General features: G+C 43.3%; 1 protein-coding gene across 1 annotated transcript in view; it reads right to left on the bottom strand.

The window, feature by feature from the left end:
- Nucleotides 1-255: 255 nt before the first annotated feature.
- EGFL6 (EGF like domain multiple 6) overlaps nucleotides 256-21,194 on the bottom strand; it is a 35,831-nt gene continuing 14,892 nt past the window's right edge. Inside the window, 5 exon segments of the mRNA XM_068533699.1 lie at nucleotides 256-399; nucleotides 5,375-5,640; nucleotides 7,816-7,917; nucleotides 13,392-13,472; nucleotides 14,868-15,191. Of these exon segments, the coding sequence (XP_068389800.1) occupies nucleotides 289-399; nucleotides 5,375-5,640; nucleotides 7,816-7,917; nucleotides 13,392-13,472; nucleotides 14,868-15,191 (884 nt within the window). The 3' untranslated portion in view covers nucleotides 256-288.

Below are 21,194 nucleotides of genomic sequence, written 5' to 3'. Positions count from 1 at the left end.
CAAATCGTGTAGACACATCAAACGTACTGGGGTGGTGGGAGGAGGGCTAAACTGACACATCCACGTTTTATAGACTCAGAAATGAATGAGAAGACACAGTGGTACTATATTTAAAGCAAATATTGGCATATCTTGTACAAGAAAGGCATCTTACAATAATGATTCTGTTGATACATCACAATTTTTCAGTTTGTATTTCTAAAATGGGGGATCTATGATATAATGTCAAAAAAACAGAGAACTGACATAAAAAGCCAAATATAAAGATACAAAAGACAACAGTAACACTCAACCATCCACAGATAAAAGGCCATCTGGACATAAGCCTGAAACCAGCAAGACGCCATCCACCGCAATTTCTCCGGTTTTGCCCTTGCCACGTTCTGCTTCAAAAATGATCTAATAATGGAGAGGGAATACAAAATTACTTCAAGATATTTAAAGCAATGATAAAGTCCCACTATTTAATAGCTATTAAACTGGACTAAATTCATATGTCCCTATTGCATAGAAACAGGCTTTGACACTGAATATATAATAATATATTTTCCAGATGCCAGGTATCTACACTGAGTGAATTACATTCAGAGAAAACAGGGTCACTGCAACACCTAAAAGAAGCTGGAAAGCCCTGGAAAGCTGAGAAGAGTAAGGTTTAAGAAGAAATTCTGGAATTCCCATTTAAAGAAAAAAAAAAAAAAAAAAAAAGCAAAAGTAAAAGAATAATATGATTTTCTTCTCGAAAACCAGGCTAGAAGGAATCGAATACTCCCCGTGAACATAACATAATCACAGAGCAGTGTTCAGGGCAGCGGAGATGAGGCAACTTTAGGCTTGCGTGATGACCAGTGCGTCCGGCTTTCCCTGGCTCTCCAAAGAGAAAAGTGGAAGCCTCAGAAGGACAAATGGGGGCAAAGACCGACTGAATGCCCACTGCCCGGGCTGCTCTCTGTTTTCTTACGCTCCCTGGATTCATTTTCTTGAGAATGGCTGGAGACAAGCTATCACTGAGCAGCAAGTGATAGCACAACTGGGTACAGAAATCTCTTCCTCCCCTAGTCTCTTCTCAGGCAGGAACGGCTTTCAGAAAGATGTTCCTTTGAGATAAGTTTTAAAAGTAGTGAGCCGAAAAGCAGACCCCTCACAGCAGCTGCAATGGGTGGGATAATGAGGGGAGGCATGTCTAGATCTTGGGATGTGGTGGCTTTCCCATCACTAAAATCCCTGACTGATACTCCCAGATAACTAAAAAATAAATATCAGGATAACGGAACTGACATCCTAATTTGTGTTTGTTTTTCCACTGCATTTTTGCCAAGTCTGGAACAACAAAAAAAATTCAGGCAGGCTTCTTACGTTCTCTTTCGTCAAGGAGATTTGGGATATAAAAATCAAAAGCAGACTTTTCTACAAGACATCCCCTTGCTGATATTTGCCCCCCGCAGGCTTAACCTCCTTGAGAAGGCTAAGCCAGTAGAAGGTGGAGTGAGGTGCCTGTGAGGGGTAGAAGCAGAAGGAATGAGGGGGAAAGTGAGATTCTCCAGGACTAGGAGCCACACCACTGTGTCTTCGTGGCCGAGCCCTGGGTGGGAAACGGTTGCCCGAACTTCCTATGGAGGATGGATTCCCAGGAGCAAGACTCCAGTAAAGTTTTCTGGGTCCAATCTGGCATGGAAATTGAAGAGATGAGTCACTTGCAGAACCACGTGGGTGCACAAAATGTGGGTCTCCAGGGCCCTCACGATGAAGGGAAGATGTGCTGCCCATCTCTTAATGTCTGTGCCACTTTTAGCCTTTCAGATGCTCAGGCCACCCTGGGCAGAGTGGCCCTCACTCAACCCTATGTGAGCAAATAACGGAGACTGAATCCCACGCAGCGCCATCCCCCCGCCACACAGCCTAGTGGGATGGGGCTTTGGGTTCAGATGTAATTTGATTTAGAGAAAGCAACGTGACTTACCTTGTATGCCTGAATTTATGGAGTAAGACTCACATCTGCTACAAATATCCACAGCCAATATGACACTGATAAACTGAAATGCACGCTTTAGTCTGGACTGCTTGGCTTCCCCACCCTCTACTGCGCCCCATCAAGGTTTGCCCTAGTACTGAAAAAGTTCAGGGCACAGGTGCCTGCCTCAGGCCCCTGCTGGGCCTGCGTACCCTTCTAACAGGCCAGGCTCTTTGGGGGCATGTTTTCAAAAATGTGCATTTAAATAAAATCACTGTTTTGATAGCATACACCCCCAGCAAGCCACTGAGTTATGTAAAATATTTCTCAGTATATAAATTCAGTAAACATGGAGGTAATTACAAACGCTGGGCAGAGGCACGCTTCAATTCTCCAACAGGGATCTCAACCCTCTACAGCACGACTCAACGTTACGATCCCCAAACTACGCTACAAACACAACAACGTAAATATGTGGATTGGATGTGTACTGACTCAAATTTTTTGCAGTGAGAATAAACTAGAATTAAGGCATTCGTCGGTGCTAAACCAGCCCTGGAATTGGGAAAGAACGGTTAAGAAGTTCATTAACTTGGCCCAACATATACTTTTATCCATAGTCATGTCTCAGGATGTATTTTATTTAATTTATTTATTTTTCATTATTTATTTATTTACTTATTTATTTATTTATTGCTGCATTGGGTCTTCGTTGCTGCATGCGGGCTTTTCTCTAGTTGCGGGGAGCAGGGGCTACTTTTGGTTGCGGTGTGCGGGCTTCTCATTGCGGTGGCTTCTCCTGTTGTGGAGCACGGGCTCTAGGCACGCGGGCTTCAGTAGTCGTGCCTCGCGGGCTCTAGAGCGCAGGCTCGGTAGTTGTGGCGCACGGGCTTAGTTGCTCCGCAGCATGTGGGAACTTCCCGGATCAGGACTCAAACTCACGTCCCCTGCATTGGCAGGCAGGTTCTCAACCACTGCACTGCATCAGGGAAGCAGGCGGACTCCCAACCACTGCACTGCATCAGGGAAGCCCAGGATGTATTTTATTTTATTTTATTTAGTTATTTATTAAAAAAAAAATTTTTTAGGTATCTATTCTTTTTTTAAAATTTATTTAATTAATTAATTTATTTATTATTTTTGGCTGCGTTGCGTCTTCGTTGCTGCGCGCGGGCATTCTCTAGTTGCGGCGAGCGGGGCTACTCTTTGTTGCGGTGCACGGGCTTCTCGTTGCGGTGGCTTCTCTTGTTGCGGAGCACGGGCTCTAGGCGTGCGGGCTTCAGTAGTTGTGGCTCGCGGGCTCCAGAGCGCAGGCTCAGTAGCTGTGGCGCACGGGCTTAGCTGCTCCGCGGCATGTGGGAGCTTCCCAGACCAGGGCTCGAACCCGTGTCCCCTGCATTGGCAGGCAGATCCTTAACCACTGCGCCACCAGGGAAGCCCCCAGGATGTATTTTATATAAGATGTTCTGCTGTGATCCAAGTGTGATGAGTGAATGAAGAGATGCTGAATCTGACATCTGACACTAAGGGCCTGGCCGTTTGGTTTGACGCCTAGTACAGGATTTTACTTCCGTTGACTAACACGTTCTCTTTCACAAGCAAAGTAGAAATGGAGTCCTGAACATTCTTCTTGTCACCACTGGTTGGTACTCTGCTCTTCGTGTATCTCCTTCCAGATTTCACCCTATCTTTTCCCTTCCCACCTCGAGCAAACTTCTCATAACGGCCTAGAGGGGCTGTCCCCAGGGCTCTGCTCCCTTCCCTCCTGGTGGCTCTGCAGTGTGGCTTTCCCTCTTCCCCTCCAAAGACACGACTCCTGCAAAGGTCGGTAGCCACCTCCTGATGGTCAAACTTGACAGACTGTCATTTTTATCCTATTTGTTCCTTCTGAGCAGTACATCCCATTGGTCAACTTCCTCTTAAAACTCTGCTCCCTTTTCCTTTATTAAATCCTCTGGGCAGTAAAGGATGAACTCAGCAGGTCTGGGTTGTCCAAACCCTGCACATTCCAAAGACAGGTTTGGACCTTGACTGGTTCCTGGAAAATAACCTCTAAGTCCCTGGAATATCTTACCTCTTAAGAGTGTCTGTGGCCACGCCAGATAATTTATGCTAACAATGTGATTTACGGTGGGGACCTTGGGCCACACAGTATCAGCCTGTCCTCCGGAGAAACTAAAGACTGAGTAACTAGGGTCAGCCATGTGGGCAGTCATGCGAGCAGACCAACCCAGAACAAAACCCCTGAACACCAAGGCTTGTGTGAGCTTCCCTCGTGGGCAGTACTTTGTGCATGTTGTCACGCATCATTACTAAGAGAATTAAGAGCTGTCCCTATGACTCACCAGGAGAAGAAAATTACACGCTTGTGCCCAATCTCTCCTCTGCCCTACATGCCTTTTCCCTCTGCTGATTTTAATCTATATCTTTTCACTGTAACAAACTATAATCGTGAATATAACAGGTTTCCTGAGTACTTTGAGTCCTTCTAGGGAATCATGGAACTTGAGGGTGGTCTTAGGTACCCCAGACAATGGCCACTCTCTCAGTGCAGTCCAAAAAACATTTAAAAAATGACCTTCTAGATGTGGTAGATATATACAATGGAATACTACTCAGCCATAAAAAAATGAAATAATGCCATCTGCAGCAACTTGGATGGACCTAGAGATGACCACACTAAGTAAAGTAAGTCAGACAGAGAAAGACAAATACCATATGATATCACCTATATGTGGAATCTAAAATATGATACAAATGAACTTATCTACAAAACAGACTCACAGACATAGAGAACAGACTTGTGGTTGCCAAGGGGGAGGGTGGTGGGGAGGGAAGAAATGGGAGTTTGGGATTAGCAGATGCAAGCTATTATAGAGAGGATGGATAAATAACAAGGTCCTACTGTAGAGCACAGGGAACTATATTCAATATCCTGTGATTTACCATAATGGAAAAGAATATGAAAAAAAATATATATGTATAACTGAATCAATTTGCTGTACAGCAGAAACTAACACAACATTGTAAATCAGCTATACTTGAACAAAATAAATTTTTTAAAAAGTGACCTTCCAGTCTCCATTCACTGTGATAAGTGCTGGGCATAAAATGAATGAGCGTTCACATATTAAGGAGTTTAGAGCCTGGTTCGGAAGGAAGTTGGCGAGAGGAGCCTGACACACACAGACAGCTCATTCCCATAAAATGCTGATACGCACGCACTTGACAAGTATTATCATTAGTTGTGCTATTAATTACCTCATCTATTTCGCTCCAGAACGTAAGCTCTTTAAGTGGAGGAAAGAGTCTAATTCATCTTTGTAGCCCCAGTGCCTAGGTACTTCAGTTAAGTGTTTTGTTTTGTTTGTTAAATCACTGAAAAAGAATGTAAATATCTCGTTTAATATGTTTTCCACTTACGCTTTTGGGAGTATCAGTCCCTTGATACAGCTGAATCTTCCCCATCTTCCACCGTTCATCCGTGCTCCTGGTCTTCTCCCATGCCAGGGCATTATTACTGTTTTTCACAAACACTCGAAGTTTCCCTACTTTGTTTCCAGCCAGCCGGTAATGAAAGAGCAAACAAAAGTTGCTTTGGGGTTGCAGGTCGGGGAGGACAAGTTTCAAACGGCCGATGTCCTTCTTCTGACCTGCCAGGACCGGAACTGCCATATAGTAGCCAACAGCTTGAAAGAGAAGAAAAACCCACAGTTAATGAGGCCAATGTAAAGGGTTTGGCTATAGTGTATAAAATAGCTGTAAAAAATGAACGCTAGTCTCCTATAGGGAAAGCTGAAGTCCTTTTCATTTCGAACATTTAGGAACAAAATTTTCATGCTAAAATGGATTTTAGGGATCATGGGGCTGAAGTTCTTTGCTCTCCAAAGAAGGTAACTAAAAGTCGGAGAAACTGAAGAATTTGTTCACATTCACAAAGCTTGGTAATAGCAGATACGGGGCAGGAACCTAACTAAATGGTCTTTTAGCACTGTAGGTGACTTTCTGCTAATGGAGAACTTGTGTTCCAGAACTTTCCACATTGGTTGTTTGAACCTTGGAAGGCATTTCCCCGCTGAGTTGGTATGTATGATGGCCAGCTCGTTAGGTGGGTCCACAGTGCGGTATTTAATCCACAACATACATGACTTTGTACCAATGGTATCATGGAGCTTAGCCACCATGTGTAACGTATCACTCCAAGTTCTGATTGAAGATGGCAGGAACACAGGTCACCTTCTGTTTCTAAGATCCTTTTCCCAAGAATTTTTTAACCAGTGTGGTGGATGTTTGCTCATCTCCAGTCTTCTGGTTGTGGCTTTGATGGACTTGGGCAAAAACTCTCATAGAGCGGGGTTTGAAGAAGTTGATAGGAAGAAAGAATTCCTCTAGAAGCCAGGAAAAAGACACGGTGGGTGGGTGGAGTCTTCTGCTAGCCCACAGACACTCCCAGGACCCAGGTTGACAATGTTTTGGTTTTCACTGGACCCAGAGACTGTCTGGTCTTCTTCCCCAGTTAGTGAGTTTGCCAGATTCAGAAAATAAAAATACAGGCTGCCCAGTGGAGTTTGCATTTCACACAAACAACATGTCTGAGATATACTAAAAAGTATGTGCTGCTTATCTGAAATTAGGCATCCTATATTTTATCTGGCAGCTCTTCTAGCTATACTCTCTTCTGTGACCCATTGTGGTAGGTTTCCCTTTCACTCCCAGCTCAAGCCCACTTTGATCTGTCCTTGAGATTTTATCCTTCTAAAAATGCTGATTCATCCCATGTTTCTTTTTTATATTTAACTCTGTAGGGAAGAACCAGCCCACCTAGAGATCTGATGGAGGCTCAGGAAGGGAGGGAGGACAATCTGAGTGATGCAACAGCTGAGAACCCCAGGGTCATTTCTGAATGAGGTGTTTGTAAATAGGGGACTTGGACCCTCTACCCTAATCCCAAGTTCTAAAAGGAATTTTTGTTAGGAGATATCCAGGTTTCCTGCTTGCATGTAAGGGCTTGCAAGGAAAGACCTCGGGGAGGAACTAGTCTAGAGGAAGGATCTACAAGAAGGATCTTTTACCTGAGAGCTGAGCCTATACATCCCCAAATAAACAATTTGGTAAGGATCTGGATTTCCTAAAGGTATAACAGTTACCTCTAATTATAGACTCAGCCTTAAATGACCAAGATTCGATTTATGCTCCAACTGGGATCAGCCAGCCAAATGCTCTGCCCAAAAGGAAGTTAGAGCTCATCGACAGTATTTAAGTAGGCAGTGGAAAGCAGGCAGCTCAGAGCTTAGGCAGAGAAAAATCCAAGGTTAAGTGGAAAGAAAGAAATCCTCAAGCAATAGAAGGGAAATTCCAGTCCAAAAGTTCAGATTGCTGATGTGATGCTCATTACGGTTTCAATGCTCTGAGGGGTAACTCTATGAAAACTCCAGGTTTAGGCAGAGATCATGTTTCCTTTCCAGATTCATATCCCCTGCCTCCCAAACCCAAAGCAAAACCACAGAGCACCACAGCTGGTAAACTGGGGAAAAGAAACAATTTCCTTCCCCCTTTCCCCAAATACTCTTAACCCTTATACCAACTCCCACATCTGTCTCTTAGCAGTAGGAGAGTGAACATGGAAGAGGTTTGCTGGAGAATCCTTTGCGGGGGTGGGTAGGTGAGTGGGAGAGGGATTAAGGAGGAGAATATATGCTGACCCAAGTCAATCATTCATCAGGGGAGACATGGGAAGGTCTAAAAGTTTCCAAACTTTCAAACAACCCTGACCACACAAGTGATAGGAAAAATGACCCTCCCGTCACTGGAGCTCTCTTTCCCTGGGCCGTATCGCAGAACATGAAATAGTGAAATCTGAATACCATTATCTCGGTCAGCAGGATTCCAGTCGAAATCATCTTCTATATCCTGTTTCCAGTCACAGACCCCGTGGTCAAAGCTGCAGTCAACTGAGATATTTAAATCTGCTAAGAAAAAGGGTGCATTTCATCAACATTAAGAGCATTACGAAAGGGAATTCCCTGGCGGTCCAGTGGTGAGGACTCCACACTTCCACTGCAGGGGGCCCGGGTTCAGTGTTCGAACCCTTGTCGAAAACTAAGATCCTGCAAGCCACGTGGCGCGGCCAAAAAAAACCAAAAAAGCATTAGGAAAATGTTTAACACTGGGAGCTTTGGAAGGCGATGCCATGTTTTCAGTTGCTGTCAAGAGTTTAGGGAATTTGGAGGACTTCCCTGGTGGCGCAGTGGTTAAGAATCCGCCTGTCAATGCGGGGGACATGGGTTCGATCCCTGGTCTGGGAAGATCCCACATGCCGTGGGGCAACTAAGCCCGTGTGCCACAGCTACAGAGCCTGTGCTCTAGAGCCTGCAAGCCACAACTACTGAGCCCACTAGCCACAACTACTGAGCCCACGTACCACAACTACTGAGCCTGCGCTCTAGAGCCCACAAGCCACAACTACTGACCCACATGCCACAACTACTGAAGCCCGCGTGCCTAGAGCCCATACTCCACAACAAGAGAAACCACCTCAATGAGAAGCCCGCGCACCGCAATGAAGAGTAGCCCCCGCTCGCCGCGACTAGAGAAAGCCCGCGTGCAGCAATGAAGACCCAACGCAGCCAAAAATAAAATAAATAAACAAGAGTTTAGGGAATTTGGGACTAGCAGATGCAAACTATTATATATAGGATGGATAAACAATAAGGTCCTACTGTATAGCGCAGGGAACTATATTCAGTATCTGTAATAAACCATAATGGAAAAGAATATGAAAAAGAATATATATATATATATATATATATATATATAAATATATATATATATATATATATATATATAAATATATATATATATATAAAACAGTCACTTTGCTGTATACCAGAAGCTATCACAACACTGTAAATCAACTATACTTCAATTTAAAAAAAAGAGAGAGCTTAGCCAAGCTACTCCACAGTATCGCTGCCCTGGCATCCGTTTTGTTTGGCACCACGGCCTGCGGGGGCCTCTAACGGGCACTAGCCCTTGTGCAAGTGCACGCCCTAGATAAGAGCCTGCAGAGTCACGAGTAAAAGTGAGTTCCTGATATGACTTCCCCAACAGCCCCTGTGATCGACAGTCTCCCTTGCTTCCCAGGGCCTTGCCCTTGTGCTCTCCTTAGGTAAGACCCCCTCGTAGCTTACCAAAACCCCTATTGTTTTTGTTGGAATCCAGCAATCCAGGCTTCGCCCAGCAACCCCAAAGCGCTCCACACATGGACCCTAATAGAGGCGTGTGCCCCACATCCTGCCTCGACTTCCCTCTGTGGCCCCTGGAGGCCTTGCCATGTAGTCCCCCAGGACCCAGAGTAATAAGCTTCTCTATCTCAATTTCTTGTGTGGGCTTTTGTTGAACCATGTGGCACCCAGGGGCTCTACTTAACGAATGTTAATTTAACAAATCCTAACAAGTGCATGGACTACAAGGCCAGTTAGTACAAGCTTTGAACCAGTGCCTCTGGTTACTTTTATGTAGATTGGGGTCAGCAATCTAACATCCTGGCCCACTGCTTGTTCTTGCAAATAAAGTTTTATTGAAACACACCACGCCCATTCATTTACATATTGTCTATGGCTGCTTTTGAGCTACAATGACAGAGCTGACAGATGCAACAGAGACGGTATGGTTCACAAAGCCTAAAATATTTACCATCTGGCCCTTACAAAAAAAGTCTTGACCCCTGATGTCGGTGTCAGAAAACACCACTGGGAAAGAGGGGAAAGACTGAGATGCTTCTGATTCATAACAAATGCCAGCCTCTGGCTTGGATTTGGGGGTTTTGGCAGTTTATGCTGAAGAATAAAGGACTGGCAAGGAAAGGGGAAAAGCTAAAGAGAGAAGTGGCAGCAACTGGTTGTTGACTCATTACGAATTGCAAAACATTTTCATGTACCTTACATCATCTGATTTGGTTGTCACAAAAATTCTACAATCAGGCCCATTTTCAGGAAAGTAAAACTGAGGGTCATAAGTGATTTGTCCAAGTCCCCCAGACACTGAGGGCTGGAACTGGACCTGAATCCTAAATCAGACTGAAATCCAGACTGTCCGTCTGCACATATCTTAAGCCAGTACAAACACATGGCTTCTTCTCTCACTTTCCTTTCTTCCTAACCCCTATTCTTCCCTATTCCAGCAAAGATATTTTATTTCTAGTCCCAGTTTTAAAATTAAAAGATGGCAGGGGGATGGGATGAATTGGGAGATTGGGATTGACATATATACACTATTGATACTATGTATAAAACAGATAACTAATGAGAACCTACTGTATAGCACAGGGAACTCTACTCAGTGCTCTGTGGTGACCTAAATGGGAAGGAAATTCAAAAGGGGGGATATATGTATATGTACAGCTGATTCACTTTGCTGTACTGCAGAAACTAACACAACATTGTAAAGCAACTATACTCCAATAAAAAAAAGGAAAAATAAATAAATAAAAAGATGCCAGGTAACACTTGCTTCCAGTTTTCAATACTCTTTAGTGAGTGCTATTACTCGTTCGATAAGTTGATGTTAGCAGCCCACAAATAATGCAACATAAATTTTTCAGTTGGTTTATAACTGTAGTGGCACGTTTGTCCCAAACTCTCCCTTCTTCCGCATCATGTGGGACATGGGGAATGTAAACTGGGGCAATGGAATGGTATGTAGCCAACCATTCCGCCAAGAGATAAAACTCAAGGCTTTGGTCTCACCAGCACCATATTTCATTTGTATAGCGCTTTAGGGTTTACAAAGTACTTTCAAATACATTCTCTGATTTAATCCATACCACCCTCCAAAACACATGCTGTTGGTGCCGCACCAGTACGTGTCGGCACGTTATGTTCCCTTGCAGGCACAAGGCTTTCTACTGCAAACACCACAATTCTCTGAGTGAGGGTATTCTCTGGCTGGAGCATGCTTCGCCCAAGCCAGGCAGACCAGAATACCAGGGAGCTCTTTCCCTGGGAGAGCTCTCAACCAGTGATGGACACGACTTGGTGATTAGCTACCTCTGCTTCCCTGCCTTTGGGTAGGACCACTAAGTGCTGGAATTGGACCTGGACCTGAAGTCAGATTGGAATCCAGGTTCTCTCCAGTCTTGTAGAGGGTCCAACTGGGATGGAGATCCAGTTGCCACAGTGGTGTCCTTCCCTGATTTTATGGCAGGCCAGGAGCACCAGGGAATTAACACCCTCCTGGGAGTGGCCTTCAATCAATGTCAGATGGGAGTTGGTGTATAAATACCCCAGCTCCCTTGCCCCTCCAGTAGGATAATTCTGAGCCACGTGTTCTATACACTGGCTCCCAGATTCCCCAGTTGGATCCAGCTCCAGGCACCTACAGTGGAAACTTGCTCAATGACATGTCCTTTATTGCCTCCTTCTCTTCCCCGGTCTCCAACCGCTGTTTCCTGGAATTACCGCCCACATAAACCACTTGCACACAAATTCTTGTCTCAAGGTCTGTTTTTGAGGAAAAAACAGCCTAAGACAGCACCTTAGAGAGGAGTGTTGCTCTTATTCTGACTTTACACATGAAAGCCATGAGACTTCACAAGCCTAAGTGACCTGCCCCAGGCAAACAGCAAGTGGAAGAGTTGGGGGGCCCACCTGAGTCTACTAATTGAGACTGAGCACTCCGGACACCTTATTCAAAGACCTTTAAAATCAGAGGCATAAGCTAATAAGCAAAATTGTAAACTTTCTGTGTTTCATTGAGGATTATGGAAGAAAAAGTAAAGTAGAAACCTGGTTGATTTGGGGATCCAAAGAGGACTCAAATAATTTATTAATGTCACTTAGAAGTGTAAAGCAGAGCTGGGGCAGAAGTTCCAAGCACCTAGAGAAGGTAGCTTATCCTCTGAGCGATAAAACATTTTCTTCCTAACCAGGAAAATGGGCAATAAGATGTTTGATGCAGAGAAATTTAAAAAGCGGAACACTAGGACATCTCTGGCGGTCCAGTGGTTAAGACTCCGTGCTTCCACTGCAGGGGGAGTGGGTTCGATCCCTGGTCAGGGAACTAAGATCCCGCATGCAGCAAAAACAAACAAACAAACAAACAAACAAAAACGTGGGACACTTAGGAGAAATATGAAAGAAAACAAGATGCCTACAGGAGTTGGGTCATGGGTCACTACCCTTTGGAGAGTTTTTCGTAGAAGCTTCTCAGATTAAATTTGGAGGAGTGAAGTAGAGAGGTACTTTCTTCATGGTGGAGATTGTCCTATAAACCAAAAGGACAGAATTTGAGAATGTAATCACGGGGTAAACACAGAAGGAAATCCAATTAGCGTAAGCTTAGGACATGTATAGTGGTAAGTGAAAGTCTGAAAAGGAAAGAGATCAAGGCATTCATATTTACACGAAGTAAAACGGATACGTATATAGGTTAGGCTTTTCCCTGATGTCTGTGTAGAGATGCGCAGGTAATTTGTCGTGGGTAGTGAAAGTGCTAAATAAACTCAGAGGAAATTAGGGATCATGCCTAAGAAATTCCAGATTATGAGGCTTTGCTAGAATGATCACAAAAATGGTCCCAATTTTTACCCCTCCCTGTGTCCACGCTCTCTGCAATACGACGTTGTCGTGCCTTCCCCAACTCTTAAGCCTGGGCTGGCCTTATGACTTGCCTTGGCTGATAGAGTATGACAGAAGCCATGCTGTGCCAGTTCTGGCCTAGACCAGGCCTGTGTGCCTCTGCTCTCCTTCTGGGAACCCTGCCACTGCCTCACAAGAACAAGCTTGGCTAGCCTCCGGGAGGATGAGAGACCCCATGGAGCAGGGCAGAGTCAGCCCAGGGGTCCCACCTGAGGCCCCAGGCCTGTGAGAGAGCACAGCTAAGATGAGCGAAGTCACCGAGCGGGCCCACAGCTGATGCAGACACGTGGGCGAGCCCCACCTAGACCAGCTCAGATCAGCAGAACTGCCCAGCCAATCCACAGAGTCACATGCAAAGCTAAATATTTATTGATATAGGCACCGAGGGTTTGTGGTTGTCTGTTACAAAGCGCTACTGTGGCAATAGGTGACTGACACAGGCACTTAGGGCCAGATTTTAGTACACGATGATTTTCAGGTCGTGGGTCCCCATGGGTTGGAGTTGAAGCAAATGAGTCATTTTCTGCCATCTCCATACATAATGATCCGCCTCACTTCTTTACTCTAGGTGACAGGTGGAGAGGTGGAGAGAAGACAGCCTTACAGTATCATAATCATTGGTATTAATCACATAAGGACCTCCTATTTTCACACTGGCACTGGGTATCATGATGTAACGATTTTTCCCTTGGGTATTTAGGAATGAAGCAGTGATTCACACACAACCATCTCATCCTATGAAGAAATGAAAGGACCACGGGACACCGTGAGACAGTGTATACTCAGAAGAAGGCACCACTCACCTCTGTGTTCCAGTCGGGACGCTGTAGCTTTTCTTTGGACCAGAACCAGATCAACTTCACCCGCTTCGTTCACCTTAGGGGCTAACAATGAACACTTGATCAGTTAAAAAAAAAAAACAATAAAACCCTAAAGCCTCACGTGCTAAGAAGTTATGAATGAATGAACAAAGAGGGTTTTACCATATACAGCTGGCCCTCCATATCCATGGGCTCCACATCCACAGATTCAACCAACCACAGGTCGAAGATATTTTTTTAAAAATCCAGAAAGTTCCAACGAGCAAAACTTGAATTTGCCTTGCGCGCCAGGCAACTATTTACACAGCATTTACATTGTATTTTGTATTTTAAGTAATCTAGAGATTACTTAAAGTATATGGGAGGATGTGTGTTGGTTATGTGTGAATGCTGCACTATTTTGTATAAGGGACTTGAGCATCATGGATTCTGGTATCTGTGAGGACTCCTGGAACCAATCCCCCATGGATACCAAGGGACAATTGTGTTCTACGGACAGAATACGTTACAACTGTGTTTCCCTAACATTTCCAAAGCATCCATATTGGTTCCAGTTTCCTCATGTAGAACATCTTTTTCCACAGGTGCGACCTAAGCATCACCCAAGTAACCTAAATAACACATCCCTTCTCACCAGGTTTTGGAAACATACTCTCTTGAGATTTTGACTCTATTAATGGAGATGATGTCATTGGTATGCTAGTTCTTGGACAGGTGGGGCTGAAGCTACTTTTCATTTGGTTCAATCCAACAGCCATGGAGCAGGAACAGACAAGACAAAATATAGAGGGAGCAACAGACGCCTGCTGAGAATGAAATGGAGAAAGTCTCAGTGTGAGGGATCCAGGGTGGGTTAACATGGAAACCACCCTGGAGGGGCCGAGGCTGGTGATGGGCTCTGCTCGGCCACCAGTGACAAGGGGCAGTTCTCCAGCTCATGCAGGAAACTTAAGCTTAACCTCTCTATAGAATTTTCCTCCAGCTGTCTATCTTGCCTTTTTAGATCATAACCACACAACTCTGAAAATCTCCTTTCATTGAGTGCGCCTGTAAAAAGTGCCTCCACGAAGGAAAAAGGTAGAGCTAGGCAGATCCACCAGGGGGCGCTCTCTGGGGTCTGGGGGTGCGCTGCATGCAAAGCTGGGCGTCCAGACGGCCGTGCTGGCAGGACAAATGGGCTTCCTTGGCTGGGAGCGGAAAGAGGGTCTGCATCAAATAGGAAACCCCCCAGGCAAGGGGAAGGGCCTGACCCTCCGTGCGTCCCACAGCAGCAAATTGGATTTCGTATCTGTGGAAGACTAAGTTTCCAGACCTTATACAGAGCCCTGCTTCTTAGGACTTAAAGCTGACCCCATCTTACTTAAGGCGTGAAACTGTCTTCCCTTTTTCTCTCATTTGCCAGGAGAAACTACAATTCACTTTTCATAAGATGTATAAATTAACAAAAGTGATACTCACAAAACACATCTCCCCGAAGGCTTTGCTGCTCCTCCACATGGTTTGCCAGGGCTTTCTCATCTCTTCTCTCTTCCTCCAGCCCCTCTTTCTTTCTCTCTTCATTCCTCTTTTTTTCTCCAGGAGGGTTCCCATCTCTGGAAACGCTCTCTTCAGAGTTGAAGGGCTGCGAGTCAACCTTAGGGGCAGGAGTCCCCCCAGGTTCTGCGATGTTTTTCATTTTTACCTTCTTTTTCATGTTATTTTTGTGAGCAAGCAACTTCTTGATTCTGTCTTTGATGGTACCAGGTGCTCTGAGGAATTCCTTCACAGAATTTTCAGGGATAACTAAAACCAACAGTAAAAGAGAAGTTCCACATTGGCCAATAATTAGATCCCTCACGAAAAATGGAGCATTTAAAAAGCGTCAAAGTGCAGTACATGAATGCTTCCAGAATCAACACATCTATGAGGCTCAACCATTTGATATTTTAGGAAGAACTATATTTGCAGCTGTTTTAAGCAGTTCCAATGTTACGGTAGGATCTTAACGACTTTAATTGTTAGAGGACAAACTTTCGTTCTGCTTCAGAGACTACGATAATGAAATACCTGCTCCTACCAAGCAAGGCTACAGATTCCAACGTGATGGATTTTCCAGGATCCGCTAATATTTCTGCTTTCACAGTGGTATTCGCCAAAGCCGCTGTTGCCCAGGTGGTCCTGCGATTTGTTTAACTGTGATATTCAAAGATTATGGCTAGCATTATGTTGAACCATATAAATTGCCAATAATGGGCCATTTGTGACCTACAGAACGGTGATTTTTGATTCGATGTATACACACCTAATTTTTCTTCCCTGTTCTCTCTCCCCTTCGAATTTCTTCACCTCAATCAACTACTATCAAAAGCTAAATGATTTTACTTATTGACTATTTATAGAGAGACATCTATATTTACTGTTTTACATTCATTTCCTATTTCTCATCACTAAATTAAATTCTTTTTTAAAATGCACCTTTAAATAGACTGACAGACATAGAAAACAAACTTATGATACCTAAAGGGGAAAGGGAGGGATAAGTTAGGAGTTTGGGATTAACAGACACACACTACTATATATAAAATAGATAAACAACAAGGACCTACTGTATAGCACAGGGAACTATATTCAATATCTTGTAATGGGGCTTCCCTGGTGGCACAGTGGTTAAGACTCCACCTGCCAATGCAGGGGACGTGGGTTCGAGCCCTGGTCCGGGAAGATCCCACATGCCGTGGAGCAACTAAGCCCGTACGCCACAACTACTGAGCCTGTGCTCTAGAGCGCGTGAGCCACAACTACTGAGCCCACGTGCCACAACTACTGAAGCCCGCGTGCCTAAAGCCCGTGCTCCGCAACAAGAGAAGCCACCGCAATGAGAAGCCCGCGCACCGCAACGAAGAGTAGCCCCCGCTCACTGCAACCAGAGAAAGCCCGCGAGCAGCAACAAAGACCCAACGCAGCCAAAAATAAAATAAACAAATGTATACCAAAAAAATATCTTGTAGGGCTTCCCTGGTGGCGCAGTGGTTGAGAATCTGCCTGCCAATGCAGGAGACACGGGTTCAAGCCCTGGTCTGGGAAGATCCCACATGCCGCGGAGCAACTAGGCCCGTGAGCCACAACTACTGAGCCTGCGCGTCTGGAGCCTGTGCTCCGCAACGGGAGAGGCCGCGACAGTGAGAGGCCCGCGCACCGCGATGAAGAGCGGCCCCCGCTTGCCGCAACTAGAGAAAGCCCTCGCACAGAAACTAAGACCCAACACAGCCAAAAATAAATTAATTAATTAAAAAAAAAAAAGTCTACTCCAAAAAAAAGAGAAAATCTTGTAATAACCTATAATGGAAAAGAATCTGAAAAAGAATATATATGTGTGTGTGTGTGTGTGTGTGTGTGTGTATAACTGAATCACTTTGCTATACACCTGAAACAAACACAACGTTGTAAATCAACTATACTTCAATTAAAAAAAACACAAACAATATGGATAAGAACAAACTCTCCTTTGACCATCATCCCCAGTTCTAGAGCTCTCCCCAGAGCTAAGCACTGTTATCAGGGTGGAAAGCATCCTTCAGAATTTATCCACACTATTCATTTTGGTTCACACAAATGCACTCAGACTCTCTGTACTATTTGACAGCTGCTTTTTTTATTCATGAATGTCTGGAGATACTGTCATGTTTGTATATATAAATAGTTCTACCTTAAAAAATGTACCTCTAGGGTGCTTCCTCATACTCCCCAGTGGATCAATGACCACTGGGGGAAAATGTTAGTGTAGAACTTGAGAGGTAGAAAAAAAAGGTCTTTTAGCCCAACATCTTTGTTTTGTAGATGAGGCAACTGGGCAACGTTAAATGACTTGCCCAATGTAACTCAGCTACCGAGGGGCAGAGCTAGATTTGAGGGTAAAGCAGATGAATGAGTCTTTTTCCAGTCCTATTTCCATGACATGTTTCTTCCTGCTTTAGGGTTAAGGGTTACTTTTCTCTAACTGCCTCAAATTCCTCGAGATCTGGAGTCTAAAGATGCATGCCCCCTTTCTGGGGATCTAATAGTGATAATAAACAGTATTCAACTACACACTACTATATAGAAAATAGATAAACAATAAGGAACCTGCTGTACAGCACAGAGAACTATATTCAATTATCTTGTAATAACCTATAATAGAAAAGAATCTGAAAAAGAATATATATATGAATCACTTTGCTGTATACCTGAAACTAATACAACATTGTATATCAACTATACTTCAATGAAAAAAAAAGAATATCCAAACTGATGCGAAAAAGTAATTTAAGGGAATTCCCTGGAGGTCCAGTGGTTAGGACTCCACGCTTTCACTCTCGAAGGTCCAGGTTCAATCCCTGGTTGGGGAACTAATAAGATCCTGCAAGCCGCTTGGTGCAGCCAAAAAAATTAAAAAGTTATTTAAGAAGATTAAAAACCCCGACCTTTAAAATCAAATATATTGTCCTTTTATAAAACATCTAGGCATGTGCTAGTCTAAGACTAAGCAAAAAGGGTCTAATACCACTGAATCAATTCACTCAATTCTACAACCTGGATAGAGTTCAGAGGGAAATGAAATAAGGGAGTAGGCACCAATGTCAGTGTCCAAGAAGAATATTACAAAAAGACATTGGATTGAGAGTTTGTTAGAATATTTTTCTTGGCAGTATTTTAATCTCTTCTGCTCAGTTCCTTCTCCAACATTTGGCTGATTCGCTCTGTACCAAAATGAAATGTAGAAAAATAAATAAGAAGAGGTCCACAATATTTTGTGTAATCAAAAGGAAAAAGAAAAATGCTTTGAAAATATATATACTCCTAATTAATACATTGCTCTTACTTTGAAATCAATCTAAGGTTGTGAAGACAAGAGGTACATTTCTCTTTTCAATGAAATGTCCTAGTTATTTATCAATGTGACAGCCTGTAGTTACAGGTTCGAAACCAATGACTAATACAAATAATCCATCATTATTCATCTTCGTGAACTTCAGATGGCCTGTTTCAGCTAATCTGCCAGAAGTTGCATAAGCTCTGACTGTAATGTGCGTATATACCCCTTCCTCTGAAGGCTCCACTGTGCAATTCTGTCTTCGGGTCTCTGATTCTTTTCTCAGGACCCAGCATGAAAAATTAACAGGAAATACCCATTCCCTGGAAATTTCCTTTATGCAGTCAGTAACCTAACACTGAAGACCTTTAATAAATAATGAGGAGAGGGTTTCAAGCCACACCAGCCAAACCTAAACATCTGCCTTTGTTTTCTGCTTTGAAGTTTTGATTTTTCCTATTGAAAAAAAATAAGTCAAACCATCACAACCTTTGTGGTGCCAACAATTTCACTCCTTCAGTATGTAAAGAGCTGGGGCAAGGATAAAGCAAACTATGCATATGCATGACTATGAATGGATAGATTTGGCTGTATCTAGGTGTTGCTATTTCAAATCTGACACAGCTGATGACGGTTTCTCTTGAAAATTTCTTGATGAGCGTAACATCTTTTTGAGAATATACAAACGTGGGAGGAAGCTGCCACAGTAGGAGGACCTGGCACATTTGGGGATCTCAGACATAAAAACAGGGAATTCCAGAGTTTTCAGATTCACAGGCCAGTCTTCTGTAAACGAAGTTGACAATTTCTCTTTCGGAGAGATCTGAGATTTCTCTATATATCCACTTTGTCAACAACTCTACCTACCTGAAAATCCTCGCTTTGCTTAGAGAAGACCACTATGATGTGAGAACACCTTTCCCAGGAGGAACATGACTTTGACTTTCATTTACCTGTGCCAAGTTCACCACATGATCTCCTATCACCTGTCAGGAGAAACTCTCCTCTCATCTGAGCTTTAGACGTGGTCTTGGGCGGAGAGGCTTAATCATGAATGAGGAACGTACTGCACCATGAGATGCAGGCATCAGGAAGGGGCTAGGATAGCAGAGAAGCTGACCCAGGAGAGTTTGCTGGGGAGGAGTCCAGGAGAGGTGCCCACCCCAGAGGAGTAGCCGTGGGTCCCGGACACACTTATCCTGCCTTCAGGCACACAGCCCTGGAGCCCAGTTTCCTGGGTATGACTCCCAAGTCCCCACACCTTCTCGTCCTATGTCCTCAAGCCCATATTTAACTTCTCTTTGCCTCAGTCTCCCCATTTATAAAGCTGGGATAAGAAGAGGGTATTTGTGAGGCTGAAATGAGTGAACACATGTCAATTACTAAGATTAGTGCCTGACATATATTTGGCCTATTATTTTTAGATTTCATCACCAGAATGTTGAAAATCTTCTACTGAGTTAAAAAAATTTTTTCCAGGCCATACCTCCAAACTTCCGTTTATGTTATTACTGAAAGAAAAAATATTCAATGACCTGGTTGTAGCAACACCTATGCTCCTGAATATGCTCTGTATAAACTGAATTAATAATGACTAAAGCATATTCCTAATGACTAAAGAAGCCGCTTTCCAACGGGAACGATCATTGAATTTTGGTAAAGAAGCCATTGCCACTATTACTCCTATTACTAGTGCATGGTTATCGAACATTTAATAATTCTGCGCTGGAGTTAAGCCCTATATGTGGATGTTTATTGATTATGTATGGATTATTTCACGTAATTGTCAAAACAATATTAAGGGCCAGATACTATTATGTATATTTTGCAGATGTGGAAACTGAGACACTGAAAGGTTAAATAGTTTCTTCTCAGTCCACAGGCAGTAGGCTAGGGAGCCAGGAATCAAGCCAAGGTAATTTGATTCCAGAAGCCATGCTCCTGGTAACTAAATGACTTAGTGTCCTTTCCTAAATTGACTGGTACTACCCAAGTCGGGTAGTACTAAAGTTTTGATTTCCTTAGAATGACACACAGCTGCTGTCAAATTAAGACCAAATTATCGAACAGTGTATTATTAATACTAACATATGTTAGAACGGTAAAAAAAAAAACAAAAACAAAAAAAAAAACATACATCGACATTTAGGTTGCTTTGTCCTTTGGGTACAGATGGTGCATAAGGATAACTGACTAACTCCTCTTCTGTACTGTCACGTAGGGTCTAAACTTTCCCCAAAACAATGAACTCATAATAAAAGTTGCTATGTTATTAATATAATACAATTTACATGGATACAAATGTATTTTACAACGTAGCATCTTATAATGTTGGATGCTAATTGGATGCAATTCTCTCATTTTTGTATGACTTTTCTTTGCACATAAGGGTGGATTTTTTGGCCATCCTTTAAGTAATGTGTGTTAAGACTTTAAGATCAATTTTTTTTTTTTTCATGTAATGTCTGAAACATTTATATTAACATATTTCCATACAAAGATCAATTTTTAAAAGAGACATGGCTGTCTATTTTACAGAGAATCAATCGAAGCAGAATGGAAAGGACTGGGCAAGGAATACAGTGAATGACCCAAAGATAACTTTCTCTTGTAAATAAATATTCTGGCGAAAGACTAAAGAAATGATTCTGCTGCAGAATGGATAGTAACAAAATGAATGATTTTCAGATATCAAACAGAACATTGTGATGCATTTGAGGTTTCCAAGAATCAGGAAAAATTTGTTTTACCCACCCCCCTCTACTAAGCTTAGAGTTAGATGGTCAAAGAAAAACGTTAAGTTTTCCTGACATAAGAAATGTTTGGGGCTGACCAAAATATACAAACAGCTCATGCAGCTCTATGTCAAAAAACCAAACAACCCAATCAAAAAATAGGCAGAAGACCTAAACAGTCGTTTCCCCAAAGACATACAGACGGCCAAAAAGCACATGAAA

The sequence above is a fragment of the Eschrichtius robustus genome, chromosome X, assembly GCF_028021215.1.
Source record: "Eschrichtius robustus isolate mEscRob2 chromosome X, mEscRob2.pri, whole genome shotgun sequence".
Taxonomy (NCBI): domain Eukaryota; kingdom Metazoa; phylum Chordata; class Mammalia; order Artiodactyla; family Eschrichtiidae; genus Eschrichtius; species Eschrichtius robustus.
This window is presented reverse-complemented; position numbering and strand designations above follow the sequence as displayed.